A 22,390-nucleotide genomic window follows, 5' to 3' on the forward strand; every position below is an offset into this window, starting at 1 on the left:
GGACTGGCGCTGTCTCTTTTTCACGTGAGCACAAAAGACAGAGAGCACTTTTCAAAGACTCGTCAGCAGAAATAGTCGAGGGAGGGTTGAATGGAGAGTGAGATATCTACTCAGACCCCCCTCTCTCTGTCTGTGGCTGCTGTCCCTGGCTGCTGGCGGCCTCCACACTCACAGCCAAATGTCAGGCCGCAGGGTTGGCTTCTATCTCAGCGATAAGAAACGCAGGAAGATGAACCTGGACGCATTTGCAGACTTCTGTGCGTAAGTTGATGTCGACTTTTTAATTCATTTTGAGCCCCTGATTATGTGTCTGGTGAATGTGAATGGGCCCCTGGGGACCCATAGCAAAATGAGGAAGGTATTTCTTTAATTTTATTTTAAAGCAATACAGATTATCTCCGTTAAGACGTGTAAGAATAGCTATTGTAACAGCACCCTCACTAGTGTACACAGTTGCGCCATTCTTTATCAGCAGCAATGGAAATCATCTGTCCATATGAGCCTTTATTGCCACACAGAAACATTCATTGTCAGCCCTGTTTGACATCAGATGACTCCTGTGTAATCATCACCAGTAATATATAAACATTTCAGTATTTGTCCTGCAGGGTCCATGGAGTGGAAGTGGTGGAGGTAAGTGTTTTCCTTCACCAATAAAACCATAAAGATAAATAAAATAAGGAAGAAATGTCAAGCCTGTGGTGAAAAGTGAGGACTAGTATTTGCCATGTCTTAAGGCTGTAACTTTCGACCCTGTATGTGTGTGTGTGTACACATATAGCATGCTGCCATTTTACTCCAAAAGGTTGAGCATTACAGCTGAAGTATGACATAGTGACAGTAGTTTGGGAAACACTGTCCACCCACAGACACCCACGTGTGACATCAACAGATGTCCACAACTTTAGTAATCCATGTCACAGCCACCTGCAGCCCCCTCCTATAATCTGCTTTTAGCAGAACAGTGAACAAGGGCTGCCTGATTGTAACTGCTCAGACATTTAACTGCATGTGAATATCTATGCAGACCAATAATGATTTCACCTTCCCCCACATTTTACTTGAGTGAATATCATGAAAAGTCAAATTACAATAAACAAGGAGATAATTGCAGAGAGGAAAAGTAGCCTCAATCAGCCTCTGTACTGCATTTAAAATTGTCTGACTCTGCCGTGTGTACATTATTATACAGAATGTCTTTCACATACATTCCCAAACATTACTCAGAGATAGGCAGTAAGAAAGTATCAGGTACTCTAGTTGGACACATCCACTGCATAGGATTGTAAAAGTGTTTTTTCTCTCTCAGATTGACCTCACACAGCCACTGGTGGGGCCCTTCGACGTCATCATTCACAAGCTGTCTGATGTCATCGTGGAGGCTGAGCATGACAGCCAGTCGCAGCAGCTCCTTGCCAACTTCCAGGTAAGGCCGCGTTGTGAAAGAACCAAGTTTTCTGCATCTGTCCTAAATAATCCAGTCAGAACATAAAGGATGATTGTTTTTAGCTGGTGCTGCTGGAAGAGTGGGAGAATGGACCACTGACTGTGGAACAAAAATACAGTTTTTGTATTTGTGTGAAATGCAAGCAGAGGAATATGTACACCTGTCTGTATGTGCTGCACTGACGCTTTTTTTGTAAGGAATATGGATTGTTTATCAACTCTATGCTTGTAAATGAGTAATTATTCAGTCATTCATGCTGGAGGTGAGATGATTTCTCTTTCTGTCTTTTACATGACAGAGCTATGTGTCAGCTCATCCCAGGACAGTTCTTCTGGACCCCCTGCCTGCCATGACCCAGCTACTAGACCGCTTTGCCTCTTATCGGATCATGAGCAAGCTGCAGAGTTCGCTCCGAGGTGAAATGCAGCTTCAGAGTGTGTATTGTAGATCGCTGTTGCTTGAAGGTATTAACGCCTGCCTTTCCTATTATATTCTGTTCAACAGACTGGTGCATCTGCAGTCCTCCTTACCTAGAGGTCCACAGTGCCAGTGGCCTGTCATCCATTCAGCAGGCTGTGATGAGCCAAGGCATAAGCTTTCCTCTCAGTCAGTTCACTCCCTGTCTATCTGTGTCCTTTTAGTTCTTTACGGATTTCATTCTTATATTTCAACTTCATAAGTTAAGAATGTTTAAATGAACTTTAAAGTAATCCCTTTTCAGCTTCTCTGTGTCAGTAAGTGAAGCCTAAAAACTCATCTGCAGAACTTTGGACGGTATTATTCAGATTATATGGGAGCAGATTTGTGGTCAGTGGTGTGTCAGTTCTCCAAAGGTTTCTCAGGTTATCGTGGTTCTCACACTGCTGAATCCATCATCATTCTGTCCTTTTTGTTTCGTCATGAAGTATGACAGGACTCACAACAACTTCCTATTTTTCTTCGTTGACCCCAGTTTGTAAAACCCGAGGGGCACATGGCTTGCTTTCCCATGAGGTGAGTGCTTTAGCTTGAAAATTACACATGTTTGTTTGTTTCTCTCTCTGTTTATTTCATGTCTGTGCAATATCGGTGTACTGCAGATGTCTCTGATCTTCAGTGCGAGGAGTCTGGCTGATATCCATCCTCCCTGTGTGCTCCAGAGCTTCATCAACCACGGAGCTGTTCTGCACAAGGTGTTTGTGGTAGGAGACAGACACTTCTGCGTAGAGAGGCCCTCACTCAAGAACTTCCCCTCCGGTCCCTGTGGTCAGTCTTCACCAGACCCCCCAAAAAAGAAGATATCCTTTTCTTAGATAGATATTCCTTTCCTTCCCATTTCTGTCTCCTGCCATGTATTGTCCTGTCATGCCATGTGCTGTTGTGTCTTGCTCTCACCTATGTTGCGCTCCCTTGTTTTTTTGTTCCCTGTATGCACTCTGATTGGGATTTCTCTCTGTCTCCAGACAGGAAGACCATCTTCTTCAATAGCCATCAGGTGTCCAAGCCTGAGTCAAGCTCTGATCTCACAGCAGTAAGTAGTACAAGTGGGATACAAGTATTTGTAACAACAACATACTCATGAACTACTGTATGCATCAAACTAATAATCTCCAGTATTTGAAAATGTCTTCCCTATATTTCCTGAAATTCTTTCAGATGAAGTCAGAAATGAAGTAATTCTTTTTTAACAAAGGCACTACATTGTATTATATTTTATATTATTATATAAACTTGTCCCCAATTTTCCTACATTGATATCCTAACCCAAGTGCTATATAATATATTTGCAAAACAATAATAAGCATTAATAAGTAATAAGAGTGCTAAAAAGGCACACATACAGCTTGTAAATGGTAAATGGCTTCTAAATGTACACTCAGACCCCCAACCATTTGTCACCTGACTAGGCTGAAATCCACCCTAAAAAATTGTCCTCCTGTTCTCCAAGCTGGATGAGCAGATGCCGTGCCCGCCTCCTCCCAGCTCTGAGGCCGTGGCCGCCCTGGTGAGAGAGCTCCGAGTTCAGCTTGGCATGGCTCTTTTCGGCGTGGACATCATCATCAACATACACACACACACTCTCACCGTTATCGACATCAACATCTTCCCAGGTACGGCAGCTGTACAGACGCACACACACGGACACACACAGACATGCCAATGTTCTGATACACTCTTCCCTCTTTCAGGCTATGAGGGAGTGCCCCAGTTTTTCTCCTGTCTGCTCAGCCACATTGAGTCAGTGTTGGACAAACAGACCTCCGATGGCCCCCAGGCTACTGGCTCTTCTGAGTCAACACAGACTACAGGTGGTCCATCTGCTGCCGGTTCACCTCAGGAACAGATCGTGGACTGTACTGCTTCGTCAGCTTCTCAGGACAAGTAAAGCACTAGTTTTTACACTGACCTAACTCAGCTGTTTTCAAGACTTTGTGTTCAATTGTAAGAAGATATTTATTTGTAATTTGTAACATGACTTGATCTTAAACTGTATCTCCTGTAAATCACACTAATGATGTTGCTGCAGCTGTAACGTGCTGTAAGTGATTCTGCTCTTTTTACAAGTCGACAAACCAAACGGACGACACAAACTGGTTTAATACACTTTCCGTTTATTGATTGACAGGTAGCATAGAAGATACAGCAGGCACAAAATACAGCACTCTGATTGGCCAGTAATATTACAAATGGTGTTTTTGTTGTCATTTTTTTCCCTGTTCGAAATGTCCTCTGTGCCCTTATGTCACCCCCACCACACACACACAGACATTTCCTACATCTGTCTTGCTCGTTTGTAATATACATTTTGTGGAAAGATTTTGCACTTCTATAGAAAAAGAAAACTACAGTACATTAATTTTTCATTTATTCTCAAGTGAACAAATATCTCATCTTTGGAATAGACAGCAATGAGCCCATCAGTGTTGACTGATCACGCGTGTGTTATTACTACGGGTTTACACAAGGTGACCGGCTTCTTTGCCAGAGTTCAAACACATCAATGTATTGTAAATCTTGGCTGTGTAGAAAAAGATAGATTATATCTGTTATGTGAGTACTATATGATGCACTTTGATTACACATTTAAATACAAGAAATAAATCATCATTTGGCTAATTATTGCATTCACATGTGCTGTAGTCTATTTTGCCTTATTGCAGATAAGTGGGCCTCCAATGGTAACCCTGTTAATCTTGCACTGTGTATTTCTACCCAGTGTCCTCTTGGGGGCGCTGTTGCTTCATATTTCCTTTGACCTTGGCTTGCAGACCATATCTGATATATACATAAATGACATGACAACCATGAAAACTGTGATGTAACACTACTGAGCATTTACCAAACAACAACAAAATGGCTTTAGTGTCTCCCTCTTCCTCTCGACTCCTCCTTGGCTTGTTAAGATAAGAGTGCAAAGCTGGCTGAGAACCTGAAGTGACACTTTTAGACCTTGTAAGCTTGTAAGTACATTGTGTCCTGTGGCCACACACTAACCACGCTCGAAGCAAACTTTAACATCTGACACCCGTGTCAGCGTGCAGAAGTTAGGAGCGCTAATCAACTTCCTCTGTGTTTTGTTTTTGTCACCCTGGTTCATCACAAACAGTCTGGTTTTAACAGTGCGAGAGCCAAATGAATCTCTGTTTCTACTTCATCATCAAAGAAACGAAGAGGAAATAATGTCTTACTCCTGTGTACAAATATTAGTAATGCATATCATTAACAGTCAGAACAGCAGGAACAGCTTACACAGTTAATCAATTATTGCACAAAATATATATTGAAATACACATTACTAGTAGGGAATCTGTTTTTCCCATCATGAACACATCAAGGATGATACCTTCAGAGACAAGAAGCGATGCTTGCCAATATTCATGACTCAGATTTAAAAGATGATGGTGTTTGTGTGGATGGCAATCTGCAGTCAAAAATAACATTTGAATAAAAGTGCTGAATGCTTTGCATCCTGGTGGTTTACAACTGAGGTGAACCTGTCTATCTTACAAACAGCATTTACAGGTACCGAGACAGGGACACACTGGAGGACACAAAGATCTTTCAGATTCTCTAGAAAAATGCGTCTCTTTTTCCTTATTCAAATGAGCGTTGAAGAAACGGTGACAATCTTTTCCAGGCAATCTAAAAGCAGAAATGAAACAACAGTATGTACAGTTTCTACTAATGTCCATTTACAGATTCACATCTGAAAACATTTCTCTGAGTGCTGTGGGGATTTGAAGGCTATAAAATGGAAAATGCGTGAGCTGAATGTGTGACTGTGATCGCAACAACGGGTTTTGTCAGTCTGCTGCGTGTGCTTGTGTGTCTTATCCTCTGCGAAGCTCCCTCAGCTCTGCAGCAACTTTGCGCAACTCTGCTTCAATCTCCAGCAGCTCCTGTGGACGGAAACATGCCAGTGCTTCGGGTTACAGCTCGCACATGGTACATATACAATATGAATCGAAAGGGTAAAAACTATAAAATAGATCCTCTCAATAATAACGCTGGTAAATATGAGGGAGCGCCTCCAAGACCTCTCATCTTAAGAGAGAGCAGAATTCTGGGTATGAGTCTGCTAATTTTGTTGTTACTGGTGAGCCTAGGCCAGCGGTTTTCAAAGTCTGAGACCGTGGCCCTCAACTCGGACAAAGCTTTGGGAAAAGGTGCCCCTCTAGTTTAGTTTCCCTCAATTCCTGGATTCCTGTGGGATCATGATTATGTTATTAAGTTAGCTTAATATTGCTGTTTGATGAAACTTCAGGCTACACCAAATACATTTTAAAAGAAGCCAAATCACACACATGTAGGCTATTCTATGAGATCCTCTTTTGATAACTAATTTAATATTGTTTCACTTCCATTCACTGAGCCTCCCTTGAAACAGTTTGGAGCCCCCTTAGGGAAGCTCGACTCGCACCTTGAAAACCTCTGGCCTAGGCTAATGAAACTTTGTAAAGGGTGTACATTTCAGAGTAATTATTATTATTATTACTATTATCATTTTTATTCAGCTTTATCCAGAGGATTCCAACATGATTCAGAGCCAGCAATCTTCAAGCAGACAAACACTTTTGCAAACACTACTGTTTACATTTTGACATCCATCCATCAACACTGAGATGGACACATTTTGTTTTCTGTTTAATTTTATTTATTGTGGTTACAGAGTGTACTGCATAAATATAACAGGATCAGTAATGCTACATAAAAAAAGCCTGCACACCCAATATTTTTTTTGCATTCACACGAAGAAAGGGTGAACAAGGGGCTACTTTATTTTGTGGGCCGTATACCCTGGACTTTTGACTGACAGGTGATGTTCGAGACACTAATAAATTGTTACTACGTTATTCTCTAACCTCTTATTGTTTCCACCTGTGCTTACGGTAGATATTTGTCATGGTACAGGTACACAGTAAGTATTTCAGTATTACCACATACTAAATAATTACACTATAGTGTGTTGGCTCTCGTATAAAGTGTCAATACAAACAGCCATATTATTTGCACCATCTCACCTCCCCTTCATCTTCTTCGGCGTCACCCTCCTCGTCGTCTTCCTCGCGCCCCTCCTCATCCTCTCTGACGTATTCATCCTCATCCTCATCGTCCTCCTCTTCCTCATCCTTGTACCTCTCCCGCTCAAACTGCTGCGTGGCTTCATCGCTCGCTTTCTCCATCACCCTCTTCTGCTGCGGCTCTTTCATCTCCGCCGCCTCCTCCCTCTTCTCCACTTCGTTCTGTGCTTTCCCGTCACGCTCCTTTTCTACGTCGCCCTCCTCCTTCACGCTCGTCTCCTCCGCTGCCCTTTCATCCACGCCGCCCTCTTTCTTCCCGCCCGGCGTCTCCTGCTCCTGCACCCGTTTCATCTTCCTGACGAGTTCTTCCAGCTCCTCCTGCTTCTCCTTCCTCTCCCTCTCCTGCTCTGGTTTGCTCTTGCTGTCCTGCTCCTCCAGCAGCTCCTTGAGCTCCTTCTCCACCTTCTCCTTCTCTACCATGAGCTCCACCTCGTTCTTCCTCCTCTCTTCCATCCTCTGTTTCTCCAAGTCCTCCTCTGTTTCTCCCTCCGTCTTTTTGTCCTCCTTTTCCTTATTTTCCTCCACGTGTGCCATCGGCTCTGTTCCAGGGCCTTTCTGGATCTCCCTCTCTTTCACCACCTCATAGCGTTTCTTCTTCAGCTCTTTCAGCAGTTCTTTGAGCTCGTCATCATTCTTCTCCTCCTTCCCTTTCTTGGTGATCTCTTCAGCTAGCAGCTCCTCAAGCTCCTTGGCTCTCTCCTCTTCATTTTCCCTCCCTGTGTCATCGACCCGTGGCTCCTCCATCATCTTCTCCTTGGTGGCATTTCCCTCTGTCTTGTCTTCTGTCTTTCCCTCAGTCTTTTTTGCAAGGTCGGTCACGTCTCTCTCCTCCTTCGCTTCCTCACCTCTCTGCTCGAAGTCGCTCTCATCGTCAGCCAAGTTGTACTCATATCGCTCCCTCTCATCGTCTCGCTCCCTTTCTCTCTCTGCCAACAGTCAGATTGCAATAGTCAGTGCCATCAAGTGAAGAAATCACTTTTCTCACAGCAGACTTTTATATCACTCCAACAAAAATTTATTAAACACCTAAAGTCTTCACCAAAGACGTGTATTCTAGCACTGAACAGTGTGTTACAACGTGAACTTGTGCGTACCATCACCAGCCAGCGTCTGCAGCTCCCTGAGCAGACCCTGATGTCTTTGCACTTCATCAAGTTCCTCTGCAAAAACAATGAGACACAACACTTAAAAACAATAGCACACCAAAACAAAAAGAAGTGCAGAATAGAGTATCTACAAATGTAACTCTGTAGATGCTCACAAGTCTTTACACAACAAGAGAAATGGCAGTACATTTCAGCAAATAAAGAGACAAAATTACAGTAGTTGACTATCTTACATTTTCATGTAACGTTAAATTGACGTTTATTCTATAAAATGTGAGAAAGTAGTGGAAAATGCCCATCACAGTTCAGTTGTTTTGTCCTACCAACAGCCTAAAACCCCTAAATGTTAATTAGAGATGTCACCTGCTAGCTGTGGGCCACACTCATGTTGTGACCCGTCTTCGTTCAGAGTCTCCTGAATAATACATTCAACCTAAGGACATAAAAAACCCCCGCACACAATCACTGGTCGAGTTATTAAAAGGTATATATATAGTATACACAGTATATACTGTATTATGCTGAAAGATAGAGGAGATAAAAAGACCTTGCTTCTGACCTTTGCATCATCAAGGGGTGAGGTTACTGGCCGGCTTCCCACTGAGGCACAAAACAAGGAGGGAGATACAGAGAGAGTAGGGAGAGCGATGGGGTGTGAGCGAGAATGGGAACACAAATCAATATATTTAGAATTTCAGCGAAAACTGCTGCAAACTACACAGAGCAGCACATTGTTTACTTAGCATTGGTAAGTCCTGCATGTGGCGTGGGTGGAGCTGTTCCCTCATTAAGGTAAGCACAGTTACCCTGGTAAAGCGACACAGCAAAGAAGCTTAACCCCATCTCCCTCTCTCTCCGGGATGCAGATATTCCCAAAGGCTTTAGCTCACAGGTAGCTTCCCACCAGGCCTAAATCAGTCACCGATCATTAAAGGCACACTAAGCGGCGCCATCTGTGCCTTTTCTCACGGAGCTACATTGCATTGAACAAGGACAGTATAGATCACAATCCATGTTCAGCCTGCAGCCTGAGAACTTTTCCTGTTATTGTTATGTATTGGGTGCAAGGACTGGCTGAGGTACAACATATCATGCTACACAATTACTGCACCTTCATTTAGTCATGAATCTAAGTGTGAGCCCAGAATTTTCCGCCCAATGTAGAAACATGTGTCTGTTTTCTGTCCACATTTTAAATGTATGCAATTCATGATCATAAACTCAATACATCTCAAAGCTGAGATTCTAAATAATTTAAACAGTCAACCATTCACTGTTGTGTGCAGTTATTTCAACTTGTCAACTCAACACACTGGTGTTGCTTTAGTTGACTTGAGAAGACATGTTCTTGAGATGTTTTGATGAAAAATTTGATTTACAGTAATCTAACCCAGCCTCGCGTTTGGATCCCTTACGACCCAAACTAATTACTAAAGTTACATAAACTTGCTCCCTTAACACATGTAGAAGCTGTGTGTTTTCCTCTAAACTCTGTGGCGTGTGTCAGCACAAAGTCAGATCAGTACAAATCAGGATCAATGGGATTAATTGATAACTTGGCCACTGTTGAACCCCCTACAGACACGTGAGCCGCCTACAGTTTGGCCCTGTAATGTTCTGCATGTCCATGTGATAGTGTGGGTGTGTGTGTGTGTGTGTGTGTGTGTGTGTGTTTGTGTGCGCCCTTTCCAATTTCCAATTACCACACTGTCTAAGCTGGGACACCCTGGCCCCATAATTAAGCTGTGATCTGGATATTATTGACAGGTACTGCTGCCCATGGGCCCATGGTCAAAATTCAGAAATCAAAAGATCTGCACAGGTCAAGAGGCTGCAGTTTATCTGATAAATTCAGCTCCAAACGGTTGCCATGACTAAAAACCAGAGCCACATCTGAGTCAGGAATATAAGCAACTATAGGGGCTGAGAGATATTTACTTCTCTTGGCATTTCATTGACATCAAGCTACAGTCAGTGGTAGCCTACAGTAAGGTTGTTTTACCTACAACTGCTGGTTCTGTGGCGATATCTTTTTTTTAATGCAGGCTAGGTATAGCTGTACTTGTGAGGTTTGACAGTTATTGCCTTCGCTCACTGCGACAGCCAAATAGAAGTTAAACCCACAGACAGTTGGCAGTCTGCTCTATGTGGGTTATCGCCTGTGTTACTGCATAACACTGCGCGTAACGCCACTGCAGACTAATATTTACCCTATTTTTGTACGCATGTCTCAGAGGGAGGCAGACTCCCCTCTAAACCTCACACCGTATTCCTGACACTTATTTTAAGTCATTAACACGTTTTCGCAGCAGCTGGCGTACGTCGCCGTGCCGCACGCGCACACGCACGCTGTTCCGCTCACCTGTGCGGAGCTTTTAATTCGCATTAATGGTGTTCAAGAGGACTCTCTGGGGTCAGTAAAAAGTCAAATATGCCTTTGTTTAAAATATCCATCCCAACAGCATCTTCAGTCAGCAGACAGAAACATAAGGTGGGCGCATATTATGTAACAACGCTTTTGTTTAGCCTATTAACGGGTCTTAAGCCCCGAGGCTTTCGCCGTTAGCATACACCTTTGGTCACCTCCATAAAGAAGCCTGCAATTATAACGCATCTAGTTTCGTCTGTTTATAGCCTTCCACAAAGCTGGTTTTATGCCGGTAAAAAGAATGACAAAGGCAGCAGTGTGTGAAAGATGAGCCTCGTCTCCGACGCAGCCTGCTGAGAGCTTACTCGCATTTTGTACCGTCATTTCAAACTGACCGCTCAACACACACACACACACACACACACACACACACACACTGTCGCTGTTTAATAAACGTGATGAATGCTTACCTCCGACGGCAGCCCAAAGAAAAACTGCGGTTATCAGAATTCCCATAGGATCCGAGAAGTCAGGTTCCTGCAGGAGATAACCTTGAAAATAACGGGCTGGATCTTCTTCACACACCCGCCGAGCGAGGTGGAGCCGAGCACCGAGTGTGTATGTGTGTGTGTGTGTGTGTGTGTGTGTGTGTGTCTGTGTGTGTGTGGTGTCAGGTGACTGAGTCCAGATCAAAGCCCAAGTCCTGTTAAGGTGCCACAGATGTCAGGTGGTCTTCCTGTAAGTTACTAACAGCAGATTAACAAATTGTGGGAGGGTGCGCATAACATGTGTCTCAGGTGTAACGTTATTAAAATCAGGAGCATTTGGAGTGCTTAAGTGGTATAAAAGTAGCTACATACAATTTAACACATCAAACTTCTCTGTAATTCCCCAAATCCTATTTAATATGCCCGGTGAGAATACTAAAAGCTGAATTTGGTAGGTCCATGTAAACACCATCAACTCCCTGTGCTGGTTAATTACTTTTGCATCGATTATTGATACTCTGTAACAGCTGGTCATATCACACACATAACAAGCCTGTATGCCACCTCTGGAAGATTCATTTTTTTTTGCTGTGCTCCATCTGAAGGCCCTCTTCCTCAAGGTCACAATGTCACTCAGTCTGTTTGTGTGCTAATGTATAATGTAACAGTACTGGGCATGAGCAAAAGAGGACCACTAAGCAATAATAATAATAATAATAATAATCTTTATTTGTAGAGCACTTTTCAAAAACAACTTACAAAGTGCTTTAACAAGTGTAAAGACAATAATACCCAAAAGACAATAATACAAAAACAATACAAGATAAAAGCATGAAAAAATTGAAAAGACTACAATACAGGAGACAGAAATTAAACACATATCTTTATTATGGTCCTCCGCGTGAGCTGGTCAACACACATTCAGGCTTACATTCACAAAATACAGTAAGACACAAATAGGCTATATTTACAGTGACAGTAATGCAAGCTTCATCCATCGCCTCAAAACATTGATGCTATCAATTCAAACTGAACACAAAAAGTCAATATTTCAATGAATTTGAAGAACAATGGCTATTATTAACTTGTAAGCAGATATACAACATAATGTATGAAACATCCTTATGTGTGGTAAAAATCTGCTTCTCTCTGACTTGGTGTTGCTGAATATGAACTGGCTGTTATTGGTGGACTAGTGTTTGTGGACGATGGCTGGCTTTACAGCACTACACTTAAATTTGTGTCATCTGGTCTTGGGAGCAGGCCTGGATGGTCGACTGTGCTGATTGGGTCCGATGTATTTCAGTGGAGCGTACTTTGGCTTCTCGATCACTTCTAGACCCAAATAAGGCTGCAGGGCCTGGGGGACAAGTACTGTTCCCGCCTGGGGAGATGGAGACGAAACAAAAAAGGCATCAAAAATTTGTATCTTTAATAACAGTGTAATGTTAAGTCAAGAGGATTTTTAAAAAGTCTTGAAATAAAAATAAAAAGGAATAGGGCGGTAGTAAATCCACCGGGAGTACTTTACAATGAATTATAGAATTTGACAACTAGTTGCTCTTTGGAGTTATTTAAGGCCCATTTTTATGGAAAATTTAAAATGGCTAAGTAAACAGATCAAACAACGAAATCAAGGGAAATACAATACACATACGTTGTTATTTGTGTTTGCTTTCAATGTAATCATTTACTGTTTCATAATGAAATGAAAAGCATGTGTTAAATGACAGTTATGTAGCAATTTGTCTGTTTTTCATTGTGATATGAATTTTCCTTAAAACATTAAAATCAAATCACAACACAGAAAACAAAAGAGAAGAGGTGGTTTGCATTTCAGTGTTGTTCAGGAGAAAAATAACATGTTCCTTGCAATATTGTAATGGGTATTGGTTGTAACAAGATAGACATTTAATACAGATAAAAGACATTTGGGAATTGGGGGGCATTTATTGTATAGATTAAAGCAGGATTGTGGTATTGTATCCTATAATACCATGTTCAAAACCATTTTGATTGGAGACTGACTTAAAGGGTGAATAGCGCTTCTGTCTTTATACTCTGGGCTCACAGCGTCAGCTACTGCGCTATGTGACATTGCAATCCCGGGAAGCACATTTATCATGACAACGGTGTAATGGTTTACAGCACAAACACGACTCTTCAGCAAGCAAGCAGAAGAAGAAGCAAAACGTATATTGTACAATGTAAGTTCTTTGGAAAAAGCTAGCTCGGTATTCTGAGTAGGAATGTCATGGCAGAGGCAGAGGAAGATGTCAGAGGAAGATGTCAGAGGAAGATGTCAGAGGAAGATGTCAGAGGAAGCAAAGAAGAGAAAAAGAGTGACCAGGAGTAAATGTCTGACTGGCTTTTACTCGTTGGTGTGAGCTAAAAGAGCTCAAAGGATGCAGGACAGATGCCGAGCTTCTTGCTGTTGGACTAGTCAGTAATAACTTATTAGCTGGCTTCCTGTGTCTTCTGTTGCGCTTGCTTGATGTTTTGCTGTGTTAGCAAAGCTGTCTACTCGAGAAAAATCAGCCACAGACAGAGGTTTAGCTGCTAGCTATAAATCTCGAGTTGATTTTAGCAAACTTACAATATAACTTACTCTGACATCAGTAACGCTACTGTATGTGCTCTTGCGTCTGTGTCTAGCTTTCTTGGCATGTTTCCCCCCAGTCTCGTGCTCAGTCACTCTCTCTTAAGCTCTTTTTCTCTTAGCTTCCTCCATCAACATCTTCTTCTATTTCTTTGCCTCTGCCATTGCTTTATGTCCATAGAGACTGCTGAGCTTGATTATGCTGCCTGCTCGTCCGACTCGGGCACGACAGCTAAGATGAGAAAAAGAGAGTGACCAAGAAAGAGGCCACCGGACATCGGCGAGAGCTTCGTGAACTAAGTAATAACTTATTAGCTGGCTTACTATGTCTTATGTTGTCGCACTTGCTTAATGTTTGGCTGTGTTAGCAAAGTTGTTGACATGCTAGTTTTTTAACATAAGTAATGCAGGCCTATACCTGTCCTTATGCAAATCTTACATAATGTTGCTTTAAGTTTCATTAGGTTAAGTTCCCTATTAAGCCAACTTATACTATGATTTTTGTTGAATAATTTTTCTGCCTCAGGAAAATGCTGTATTATTTCTATATTACTATTTCAGCATTTCTGCTGAAATACATCACAATTAGTATAAAACAGTTTTGACAGACAACAATCACAAGAGGGAGCCACTTCTACACCAAACTTTGCACACAGATGCATGCAGAGAAATCCACATTTAACGCAGTGAACGGTGGACAAACTACTGTTTTGTTGGAAGAGAACGTGAAACTACACAGTTATTTTCCAAAAGAAGGGTCACATTTTTAAACATTTTGATTAAAGCTTTGTCTTTAAAATAAAGAATTTGGGTCTGGTTTAGTTGCTGACATGACAATGATGATATTTGTTTCAGTTATTGTGACCTGGGAATATGCATAGAAAGATAACTACAAGCCCCACATAAGAATTTTATTTGTCCTCTTCCTAGCACTGAGCACTATTTTTAGGGGCCTTGTGATGCCTATTACAACCTATAACAACCGGATCACAATATAATTTTCAAAACAACTCATTATTTTCCAGAATATTTTATTCTGTTTAGTCATTTCCAATTTTCCACAATTCAATGACTGAAACCTGCATTAAAGAATTCCAGGGTTTTGGAAACCCTCATGTGTGAAGTGCGCCCTTATGTTGGTGTCTTACTTTGGTCTGGTGAGTCTCCAGGATAGCGATGATGGTTCGGGGGATGGCACATGCTGTGGCATTCACCTATAGACATAAAATTAAGAAAATTTATCATGGAAGTGGTATACTGCTGTAAAATAACCCCACAGGAATGTATAGCAGTGCTGCCTCATCTGCAGTCTTACTGTGTGGGCGTACTGCAGGCTGCCATCCTCTCTCTCATACAGGATGTTCAGGCGTCTGCTTTGGTAGTCTGTACAGTTGGACCCGCTGGAAATCTGATACAGTATATATAGAGAGTAAAGAACAGAAATCAGAATCAGCAGGATAAACAACTAACTGGCTCTGTGGAGCTCAAAGGCCTTAAATCTGTCATCATCTTCATAGCACCTGCAGTGCCATCATCAACTGTACCATTGTATTTTTTTTTTAATCAAACAGAAGTTATAGGCCCTTTCAAAAGAGTATAATTTTCCCCTCAACTGCTTGTGTGTGACTCTTCAAACAGAAGACATGTTTGTGAGTCTGACTCTACAGCATATATTATCACAAATGAACATTGTGATGGAAATGTGATATTTTACAGTGTTTACTGTTTCATCTTGCATGCTTCATTATTATAGACCAATGTCTCACTGTGTGATTTTTGATCATTTTATTAGGTTGCAGTTAGGTGAAGTTTCCCATGGGAAAGATGCTCATTAGAGAGTTTTATCGGACTGTGCTTGATAGGCCTTCATCTCAGGGCAGTCGGTAATACCCTTACAGTATAAAGTCACCTGTTTCTACAACATTCATTATAATTTTATATAATAGTATACTTTTTTACCACTAGTTGAGTATTATATCCAGTTCCACCTGTTTCATTTTTGTGGGTTGTTTTTATTCATAAAATCCTTGTGCAAGCAAAAGGCTCTACATTGGTCTGTAATTTGTTAATGCTATGTCCTAACTTGTCAATAATCATATTGTTCAACATTTAATGATTTGTTGTAGCACATCAAACTTTTTTAAGCTCCGGCCCCATCCAGGCTGTGATCGGTCGGTTGACGAAAAGTGACTGACAAGCATGTCGGCTCTGTGAAAAGTTGAACATGTTGAACAACAAAAGGCACCGATACAGCGTTAAATGGCCAGCGAGCCAAACCCAAACCTTCCTTATCTTCTCCCAGTTTTCTTCTGTCTGACCGCTTCAGCTGCAGACGACGTCTCCGACTATGTTTTAAATGATTAGTGGCAGGGCAGGGAGGGGTTTACAGTAGATTGTTGTCTTAAAAGTTACTCTGAGCACACTGCTCATAAAACATTTTTCTCATTGCACGTAGGCTTATCTGTTTTTAGGGGCACATGCGAGAGCCCGGTGTGGGCAGAGATAATGAGCAGACTGCAGCACACAGCGAAGAGAGCCTCACACACACCTTTTCTGTTTTATTAAATCGCACACTTTTGGGGTTATGTAATCGCACGTGATGACATCGCAATTACGATTAATTGTGCAGCCCTAGGACTTACACTATCGAAATAAGGTAAGTAGGTAAATGGGTTAATAGTGACATAATGGGACCTCTCCATAGCTGTTCCTCCCAGGCATCCATGCTTCAATGTCGTACTTCCTGTGTGCTGGAGGCCCCAGTTCCTGTGTCGGCATGTCCAGCACTCTGAGCAGAAACACACACAAATACAACTTAGATTATACAAATATTCTATTATGTCAAATTGAGTGGATGTGTAATTGTGACTGGTGTGAGTGAGTATCTGTGTGTATTTACTAACCTGTAGTGTAGTTCCAGTGCAGAGAACATCTCTTTCTGCAAAGAGACAAACTCCTCCAGCAGCCGAGTGCTCTCTTCTCCCGTCTCACTGGCTGTCACTCCAAACATCTCTACCTGTACGTGTACACACACACACACACACACACACAGTTAATTACAAAGCCTGTTAGCGTAATTATGGAGTAGATACTTGTTTAGTGATTTGCAATCACTTGTTATATTGTTTTCTGTATACATATTGATCCAAGCAACTGCTGTGTGCCTAACATAATGTTGTTGTCCTTGTAACCTTGTTGAAGTGATGTACTCTGTAGAGCCCCCATGTCTCTCTGCCCGTGTCTGTCTCTGCTCTGTAGCAGGTGCTGCTGCACACCGTCCTGCAGCGGGAGATGACAGACCATGTCAGCTTTAATTACTCAGTTATGACACTCATCAGTAGAAAACTAGGAATGAGGGGTTCTTCTAACCTGACAGGCAGGTCCTTCCAGTTGACTGCATGATCCATGAAATAGCCTGGAGAAGAGAGACACACAGTAGCTTACTGCACATACTGCACATGTAAAATGGAAGCCTCCAGCTCTCATTTTTGATTTATGATCCATTTAACTGCGTGATGAAAACTGAAGGAACATTTGATGCGAATAGCTGGATTCAAGATTCATGATGTAGAATTTAGGTTCACTGAGAAAAACCCAGAAACAAAATGCATTTATTACAATTCAGCTGGAGTCAAGTATGAAATCTCATTATAGTGCACTAATCACTACTACTAATAATAAGTAATAATCTGTCAATCTGCCAGGTTTTGGGTGAAACTGACAGCAACTGTGGGCTGCGTAAGAACCAATACATAGTACGTGCAAAAAATGTATCATCTATTTAGTGATCTCTTCACTTCCTCTTCCCCCTGTGGAGGAAATTATAGATTTCCTCATGAAGAAATAAAGAATGTTTACAACAAGTTGTTTTTCTGCTATTTATAAAGAAGAGTAACAGAGTCAAGTTTTTCAGCTGAAAGGACAGATCTCTACACCAGAGTGTATTCGGTGAGTCTGACAAAAGGAAACAGATAACGTGTAATTTCTTTTGCTACCACATAGATAGGGAGGTAGAGAAAGAGAAACTCATTCATCACGAGAATGGAAATATCCTTCTGCCCACTGCAACAAAACAAATCTCACAGAAATGAGCTGTACCAAGGACACTGGTTCACTTCAGGTCAAATTAATTAACATGTTATAGAGTATCATAACAGCACATGAGATATTACAAGTACCTATTAGTTCTGCGTGAGTGTTGCATAACAAAAATAGGTGCGCAAATATTGCTTAGATAGCCATGACAACACATTGAGGGGGTTTACAGCCAAGCACGATAGGTAATCTTGCTAGTAAGAAACAGGATTATTGATAAGTTGACTGATAGCGGGATGCACCAATTAATTTAATCACAAGTGTGACTTCAACAATGAGTCAAAAGCTGGGACTGATCAACTGACAAATGGATATTTTGAGTGTAACTGGCCAACAAGTAGATGGTCACTACTTGTCATTTACTACACAAGTTATAGCTGCAGATAAAATACCATGCTGTTTAAAAGCAAATACACACAGTACAGTATAATCTTGGAAGTGTCGAGGTCTCAGGGCTTCTCTATAAAGATAATGTTAGTTAATGGCAGAGGCAAAGAGACAGAAGAAGACATTGACAGAAAAAGCTAAGAAGAGAATAGGAGGGCGAGCAAGACGTTGGCAAGAGCCCAGGTATTGGTATTGAGACTGAAAAAGTCGCATCGGTGCATCCACTGTGTTAATCAGCCCTTTGCTCAGGTTGAGTTGTGGTGAAGTAATGCTGGAAAATATGTGAGGTCACTAAATTCCATAAACCAACAAGAATGTCTCTGTCCTAACAGATGCCACAAAGTCAGTAGAAGGATCAGAGACACCTCAATCCAGCTCAGTACAGATAAGGTCTGAAACACTGTCACCTGTATGTGCGTACTGAGGATGTGTCGCATTGTTCACCGGTACTGATACACAACCTTAGGGGTCTTTTATTGTTGCAATGAATTAAAACCTCATTGTGCTTGCAACACATTAAGCCAGCACATCAACATTAGTGAAGAATGAAGCTTCACCTGCCACCCCGACCTCTCCAGTCCCAGCCAGGTTGAGATCTGGGAAACGGGCCGGGTCCAGTGAATAGACCTGAGAGCGATGGGCGTTGGGCTGCATTCCACAACCCTCCTGGAGGTGGATGAATCAGAATGACGAAGAGAAGAGAGGAGAGGTCAGGTACATTGTGTGGCTTAAAGATACTATGGTCTTTAAACTGTTATATCTGAGTGTTTTCACCCATTTACATAACCAATCTACCATATTTAATTTATCTACATTCAAATCTCATCTTTAGATATTAAGTTTAGTATCTTCTGTTTTAGTGACGACACCTATGCAAAATCACTATGTTAGAAACAGGGCTCTGCTACTCACAAATACTGCCCCTTTCAGCATGTCAGGTACAACCATGGGGATGAAGCCCTGCAGGAGTCAAAAGAAGACTCACGTTTTTGCTCTCCTATATATTAACAGAGTAATAATATCCATTCATTTTGCAGACTTTAAATCTAATATTTCCACAAGCTCACCCGTTGCTGCAGTGTGTCAAGGGCAAAGTTTTGGAGTGCAGTCTGAAGTCGGGCCCCCGCTCCTCTCAGATAGTAGGACCTGTGGCCTGAGACATGAGCTAGATGTCTGCGGGAGAGGAACAAAATATAATGATCCCCACTCGTATTAATGAGGTTAGACTTAATATTAAACATTATGGTATTATCATATTCATACAAAATGGCATTTTGCTCTTCAACCTGCAGACTGACTAAACAGACAAACTAACATCCCCTCTCTTTGAGTTTTCTTTGAATCATATGAATAGTGCAGTACAGTATAGCCATCCTCGCCTCTGCCTGATGAGACCCAGCTCCTCCCCCAGCTCCACATGGCCTCTGGGCTTGAAGTCAAACTCTACAGCAAAGAGGGAGCAGATTAGGAGATTTGTATTTTTAAAAACACAAGGGTAAAGCACTTTAGATTATTATTGATCTAATGCTCCAGATCAATAGCGGTACAGATCACATCCATCACCTGGTTTTTGTCCAACCAGCTCCACCACCCTTGCCTGACTCTCATCTCCAACTGGCTGAAAAAAAGGAAAAAGAGGCACTTTTGGACTTTCTTTAAAAGGAAAACACTTGATAGAAAATCTTTTCCCAAATGCTCTGGATAACGTACGTGTGTGTGCGTGTGTGTGTCCTCACCACATCGGGGTGTGTGGTGTTGGGCAGTCTGAGCGCTCGTCCATAGTGTTCCCGATCCAGCTCAGTCTCTTTGGGGTAGAGTTGATTCAGTCTGTTGCGGATCTCTCGACCCTTCTGCAGAGCCTGGGTGTACTCTGGAAGCTGCATGATAAACAATAAGGACTCAGAGCTGCTCCCAAATGTGATTTAACACTGAGCAGTGCAATGTCAGGGAAGCAGCAATGCCATGATTCACTGCTTCAATAACAAAAGTCTTAAAGAGTTTAAATTCTAAAGTGCCAAAGTTGCACTTACATTGGCGAGGGCTTTCTTGTCATTCTTGGCCTGTGAGGAAAAAAAATATCTGTGTCACAATTATGGTTGCAGCTTTATACTCTTACAACTTATGACCACACAAAATGTCAATATAGAGAAAATGATTAAGTATTAAATAATTTTAAAAATTGGGATTTTGGATGGATGTGTTGATTTTGAGATTAATGTCTACATATTCCAAACAATCAACCCAAACAACATATACACAAGAAAACAGGTGCTGTATTAAGCTTTACTGACCACTAGAGCTTTGACTGTTTCACCGACGTGTCTCTTCTGCTCCTCCAGCCCAGAGATTTCTGTCCTCACTGCCTGGAGCTCCTGCCACACACACACCTACAATGTGGACAAACACAGAGTCAATGGGATTAATTGAAAGTTGACAGCAGAACAGTGAATTTGAACTCTTAACTTGCTAGCTTTCCATGTTTCCTTTTAACGTTCAGTATGTAAGATCTAGTGGCTCCCCCCTTCCTTTGCTGGCACCTAGGAGAAGCTGCGGGGGCCGACACACTCTGTCGACTCTTGTGCGAAATAATACGTGTGGTCCTCCATTTGTCCAAATTTAATTTCTCTTCTTACTTCTAATAAACCAGACACCTACTACTTCTTCTTCATACGTATTCAATGTAGTGACAAAACGCGCTCTGTAGAGCAGTTTGTCCATTTAGGCTCCTGTAGAAACATGGTGGCACAACATGGAGACTTCCATGTGGTGTATGTAGACAGAAATGGCTCATTCTAAGGTAATAAAAATATAACTTAACATTATGTAAGATCTTTATACACCACTAAAAACATAGTTGTGGATATTATATTGCATTTCTGTCAATAGACCCTCCTAAATATTACACACTGAACCTTTAACTTACAGTGCTTACAATAGCTACTGTATATGTTTGTTTCTTTATCTTGTTTTAGTTTGCTGTCTTTGTTAAACTGTGTGCCTACTGTATTTGTGTATGGTCCTACACATTTGATTTCAATATACTGAGTAGAAACATGTGATGGGCAAATAAAGTTTGGTCTGATAAAATAAACTAAATACTCTATATTTGCTTGTTCCAATATTTCTATGAAGGAATATTGTGCTTATAGTTCAAACCTATTTTACTACTGTATAACAAATTGGAAATACCTTGTGACTTCCAATTCACTCAGCAGGACCATATATTATGTTTGGAAACGTTTTCATCAAGAATTTAGAATAAAGTCCTCTGTGTATGAACAATGTTTTAGCAGTTTGAGAGTTTAAAGCCCCCATCCATTAAAAAATGTGTTAAGCATATTGTTGTGATGTTTGAGCTTCTCTGAGCTGAATGATGTATGTGCAGAGTTTGACACCAGAGAGCTGTCGAGGAGGGAGGTTCTACTGTGCTCACTTTCAATCCCAGTTCAACAAGAAGAGGTACAAGAAGGATTTTGTGACATCACAACTCATTTAGAGCCAATCGTGGTCCCATAGGCATCTTACACAAGTGTTGATGTGGAAGCTTAAAACCTCCAGTGCACACACGCTGAGAATGGCTTTTCCAGTGAAGTAGGCTGCATCTTCTGTCTAAATGTTCAACTTTTGGAAAGAAAACTCTGCACACTGTCTGACAAACATATATTAACGTTTTGGTACTAAACCTTTTTTTTTGACTGCCATATCAGACACAAATTATTATAGAAAAAAAAGAGTATTTTTATATGTGTGAGGGAATCCAACCCCAACCATAGCTCATTCGTCACCAAAAAGTAACTTAAACTCTGATATGCACATTATTTTATAAAAGCGCTTTGGTAAATCGCATAATCTGATTTACAGTCTGTGTTTTTGCTTGTAAGCAGCCTCACAGCCAGCTGTCAACTCTTGAAGCATACTTTTGACAGAAGATAAAGTTGTCGTGGTTTTAATGTCACAAACAGAACTGAATTTGCAGTTAAAGAAACACTTACAATTTTCCTGACATCGTCCCCTCGCAGGTCACCCTTCCTGCTCTCTACATTTGCTATGACTTTGTCGGTCTCCTCGCACACTGCTGTCATGTCCAGCTCGGGCTTGTCACTATAACCCTCACGGACATGCTCGTACAAACTGCTCCGGGCTCCGTGCGAAAAGCGATGCGGGATGAACACACTCTGCCTTGCACACTGCCCGGCTACCGGCTTTAACACCTTCAGTGCAGTCCCTCCAACTCTGACCACCATGCCGATGCAAGTCGCCATGTTTGTCTTGTGGTCAATGTTGCATTCAAGGGGTATAGGAATACGTGTAACCATACTCTGTGTCGGCTCGTGTTTTA

At 41.7% G+C, this 22,390-nt stretch overlaps 3 protein-coding genes across 6 annotated transcripts; 1 reads left to right on the forward strand and 2 right to left on the reverse strand.

The window, feature by feature from the left end:
- Positions 1-71: 71 nt before the first annotated feature.
- Positions 72-4,555, forward strand: LOC119883006 (inositol-tetrakisphosphate 1-kinase-like). Of its 3 annotated transcripts, none has more exons than XM_038693448.1 (10): positions 72-261; positions 609-633; positions 1,310-1,426; positions 1,746-1,863; positions 1,952-2,053; positions 2,400-2,440; positions 2,527-2,692; positions 2,890-2,957; positions 3,375-3,537; positions 3,616-4,555. In XM_038693448.1, exons 1-10 carry the CDS (start codon positions 179-181, stop codon positions 3,810-3,812), a joined length of 1,080 nt encoding a protein of 359 aa, XP_038549376.1. In that variant the 5' UTR covers positions 72-178; the 3' UTR covers positions 3,813-4,555. The 3 variants fall into 3 exon arrangements, with proteins under 3 accessions (XP_038549376.1, XP_038549377.1, XP_038549378.1); XM_038693449.1 differs by having other exon boundaries at positions 2,587-2,692; XM_038693450.1 differs by lacking the exons at positions 2,400-2,440; positions 2,527-2,692.
- LOC119883005 (vicilin-like seed storage protein At2g18540) lies at positions 4,019-11,146 on the reverse strand. Of its 2 annotated transcripts, none has more exons than XM_038693446.1 (6): positions 10,953-11,146; positions 8,662-8,714; positions 8,478-8,547; positions 8,103-8,168; positions 6,949-7,934; positions 4,019-5,826 (listed from the first exon to the last, which is right to left on the reverse strand). In XM_038693446.1, the coding sequence occupies exons 1-6, from the start codon at positions 10,996-10,998 to the stop codon at positions 5,758-5,760; spliced, it is 1,290 nt and encodes a 429-aa protein (XP_038549374.1). In that variant the 5' UTR covers positions 10,999-11,146; the 3' UTR covers positions 4,019-5,757. The 2 variants fall into 2 exon arrangements, with proteins under 2 accessions (XP_038549374.1, XP_038549375.1); XM_038693447.1 differs by having other exon boundaries at positions 8,674-8,714; positions 10,953-11,136.
- Positions 11,147-11,832: 686 nt separating this feature from the next.
- On the reverse strand, positions 11,833-22,337 carry sars2 (seryl-tRNA synthetase 2, mitochondrial). The gene is made up of 16 exons (XM_038693976.1): positions 22,044-22,337; positions 20,343-20,438; positions 20,082-20,111; positions 19,788-19,928; positions 19,615-19,669; positions 19,431-19,494; positions 19,119-19,224; positions 18,964-19,011; positions 18,609-18,717; positions 16,939-16,984; positions 16,761-16,848; positions 16,473-16,585; positions 16,264-16,357; positions 14,885-14,977; positions 14,718-14,783; positions 11,833-12,354 (listed from the first exon to the last, which is right to left on the reverse strand). The coding sequence occupies exons 1-16, from the start codon at positions 22,311-22,313 to the stop codon at positions 12,214-12,216; spliced, it is 1,560 nt and encodes a 519-aa protein (XP_038549904.1). The 5' UTR covers positions 22,314-22,337; the 3' UTR covers positions 11,833-12,213.
- Between the last annotated feature and the right edge of the window lie 53 nt (positions 22,338-22,390).

This window comes from Micropterus salmoides, unplaced genomic scaffold, assembly GCF_014851395.1.
Source record: "Micropterus salmoides isolate LMB-PRFRI ecotype aquatic unplaced genomic scaffold, ASM1485139v1 Ms_hic_scaffold_3, whole genome shotgun sequence".
Taxonomy (NCBI): domain Eukaryota; kingdom Metazoa; phylum Chordata; class Actinopteri; order Centrarchiformes; family Centrarchidae; genus Micropterus; species Micropterus salmoides.

What these genes read in the sequence shown, in the direction of transcription:
- LOC119883006 (XM_038693448.1), top strand. Translation starts at nt 179, where the DNA reads ATGTCAGGCCGCAGGGTTGGCTTCTATCTCAGCGATAAGAAACGCAGG. An exon ending in ATGGAGTGGAAGTGGTGGAG is followed by an intron (nt 634 to 1,309) that starts GTAAGTGTTTTC and finishes TTTCTCTCTCAG; the next exon opens with ATTGACCTCACACAGCCACT. An exon ending in CAAGCTCTGATCTCACAGCA is followed by an intron (nt 2,958 to 3,374) that starts GTAAGTAGTACA and finishes CTGTTCTCCAAG; the next exon opens with CTGGATGAGCAGATGCCGTG.
- sars2 (XM_038693976.1), bottom strand. Translation starts at nt 22,313, where the DNA reads ATGGCGACTTGCATCGGCATGGTGGTCAGAGTTGGAGGGACTGCACTG. An exon ending in GGGACGATGTCAGGAAAATT is followed by an intron (nt 20,439 to 22,043) that starts GTAAGTGTTTCT and finishes TCCACATTGTAG; the next exon opens with GTGTGTGTGTGGCAGGAGCT. An exon ending in GGAGGAACAGCTATGGAGAG is followed by an intron (nt 14,978 to 16,263) that starts GTCCCATTATGT and finishes ATACTGTATCAG; the next exon opens with ATTTCCAGCGGGTCCAACTG.
- LOC119883005 (XM_038693446.1), bottom strand. Translation starts at nt 10,998, where the DNA reads ATGGGAATTCTGATAACCGCAGTTTTTCTTTGGGCTGCCGTCGGAG. An exon ending in TCTTTGGGCTGCCGTCGGAG is followed by an intron (nt 8,715 to 10,952) that starts GTAAGCATTCAT and finishes TTTGTGCCTCAG; the next exon opens with TGGGAAGCCGGCCAGTAACC. An exon ending in CCGAAGAAGATGAAGGGGAG is followed by an intron (nt 5,827 to 6,948) that starts GTGAGATGGTGC and finishes TTCCGTCCACAG; the next exon opens with GAGCTGCTGGAGATTGAAGC.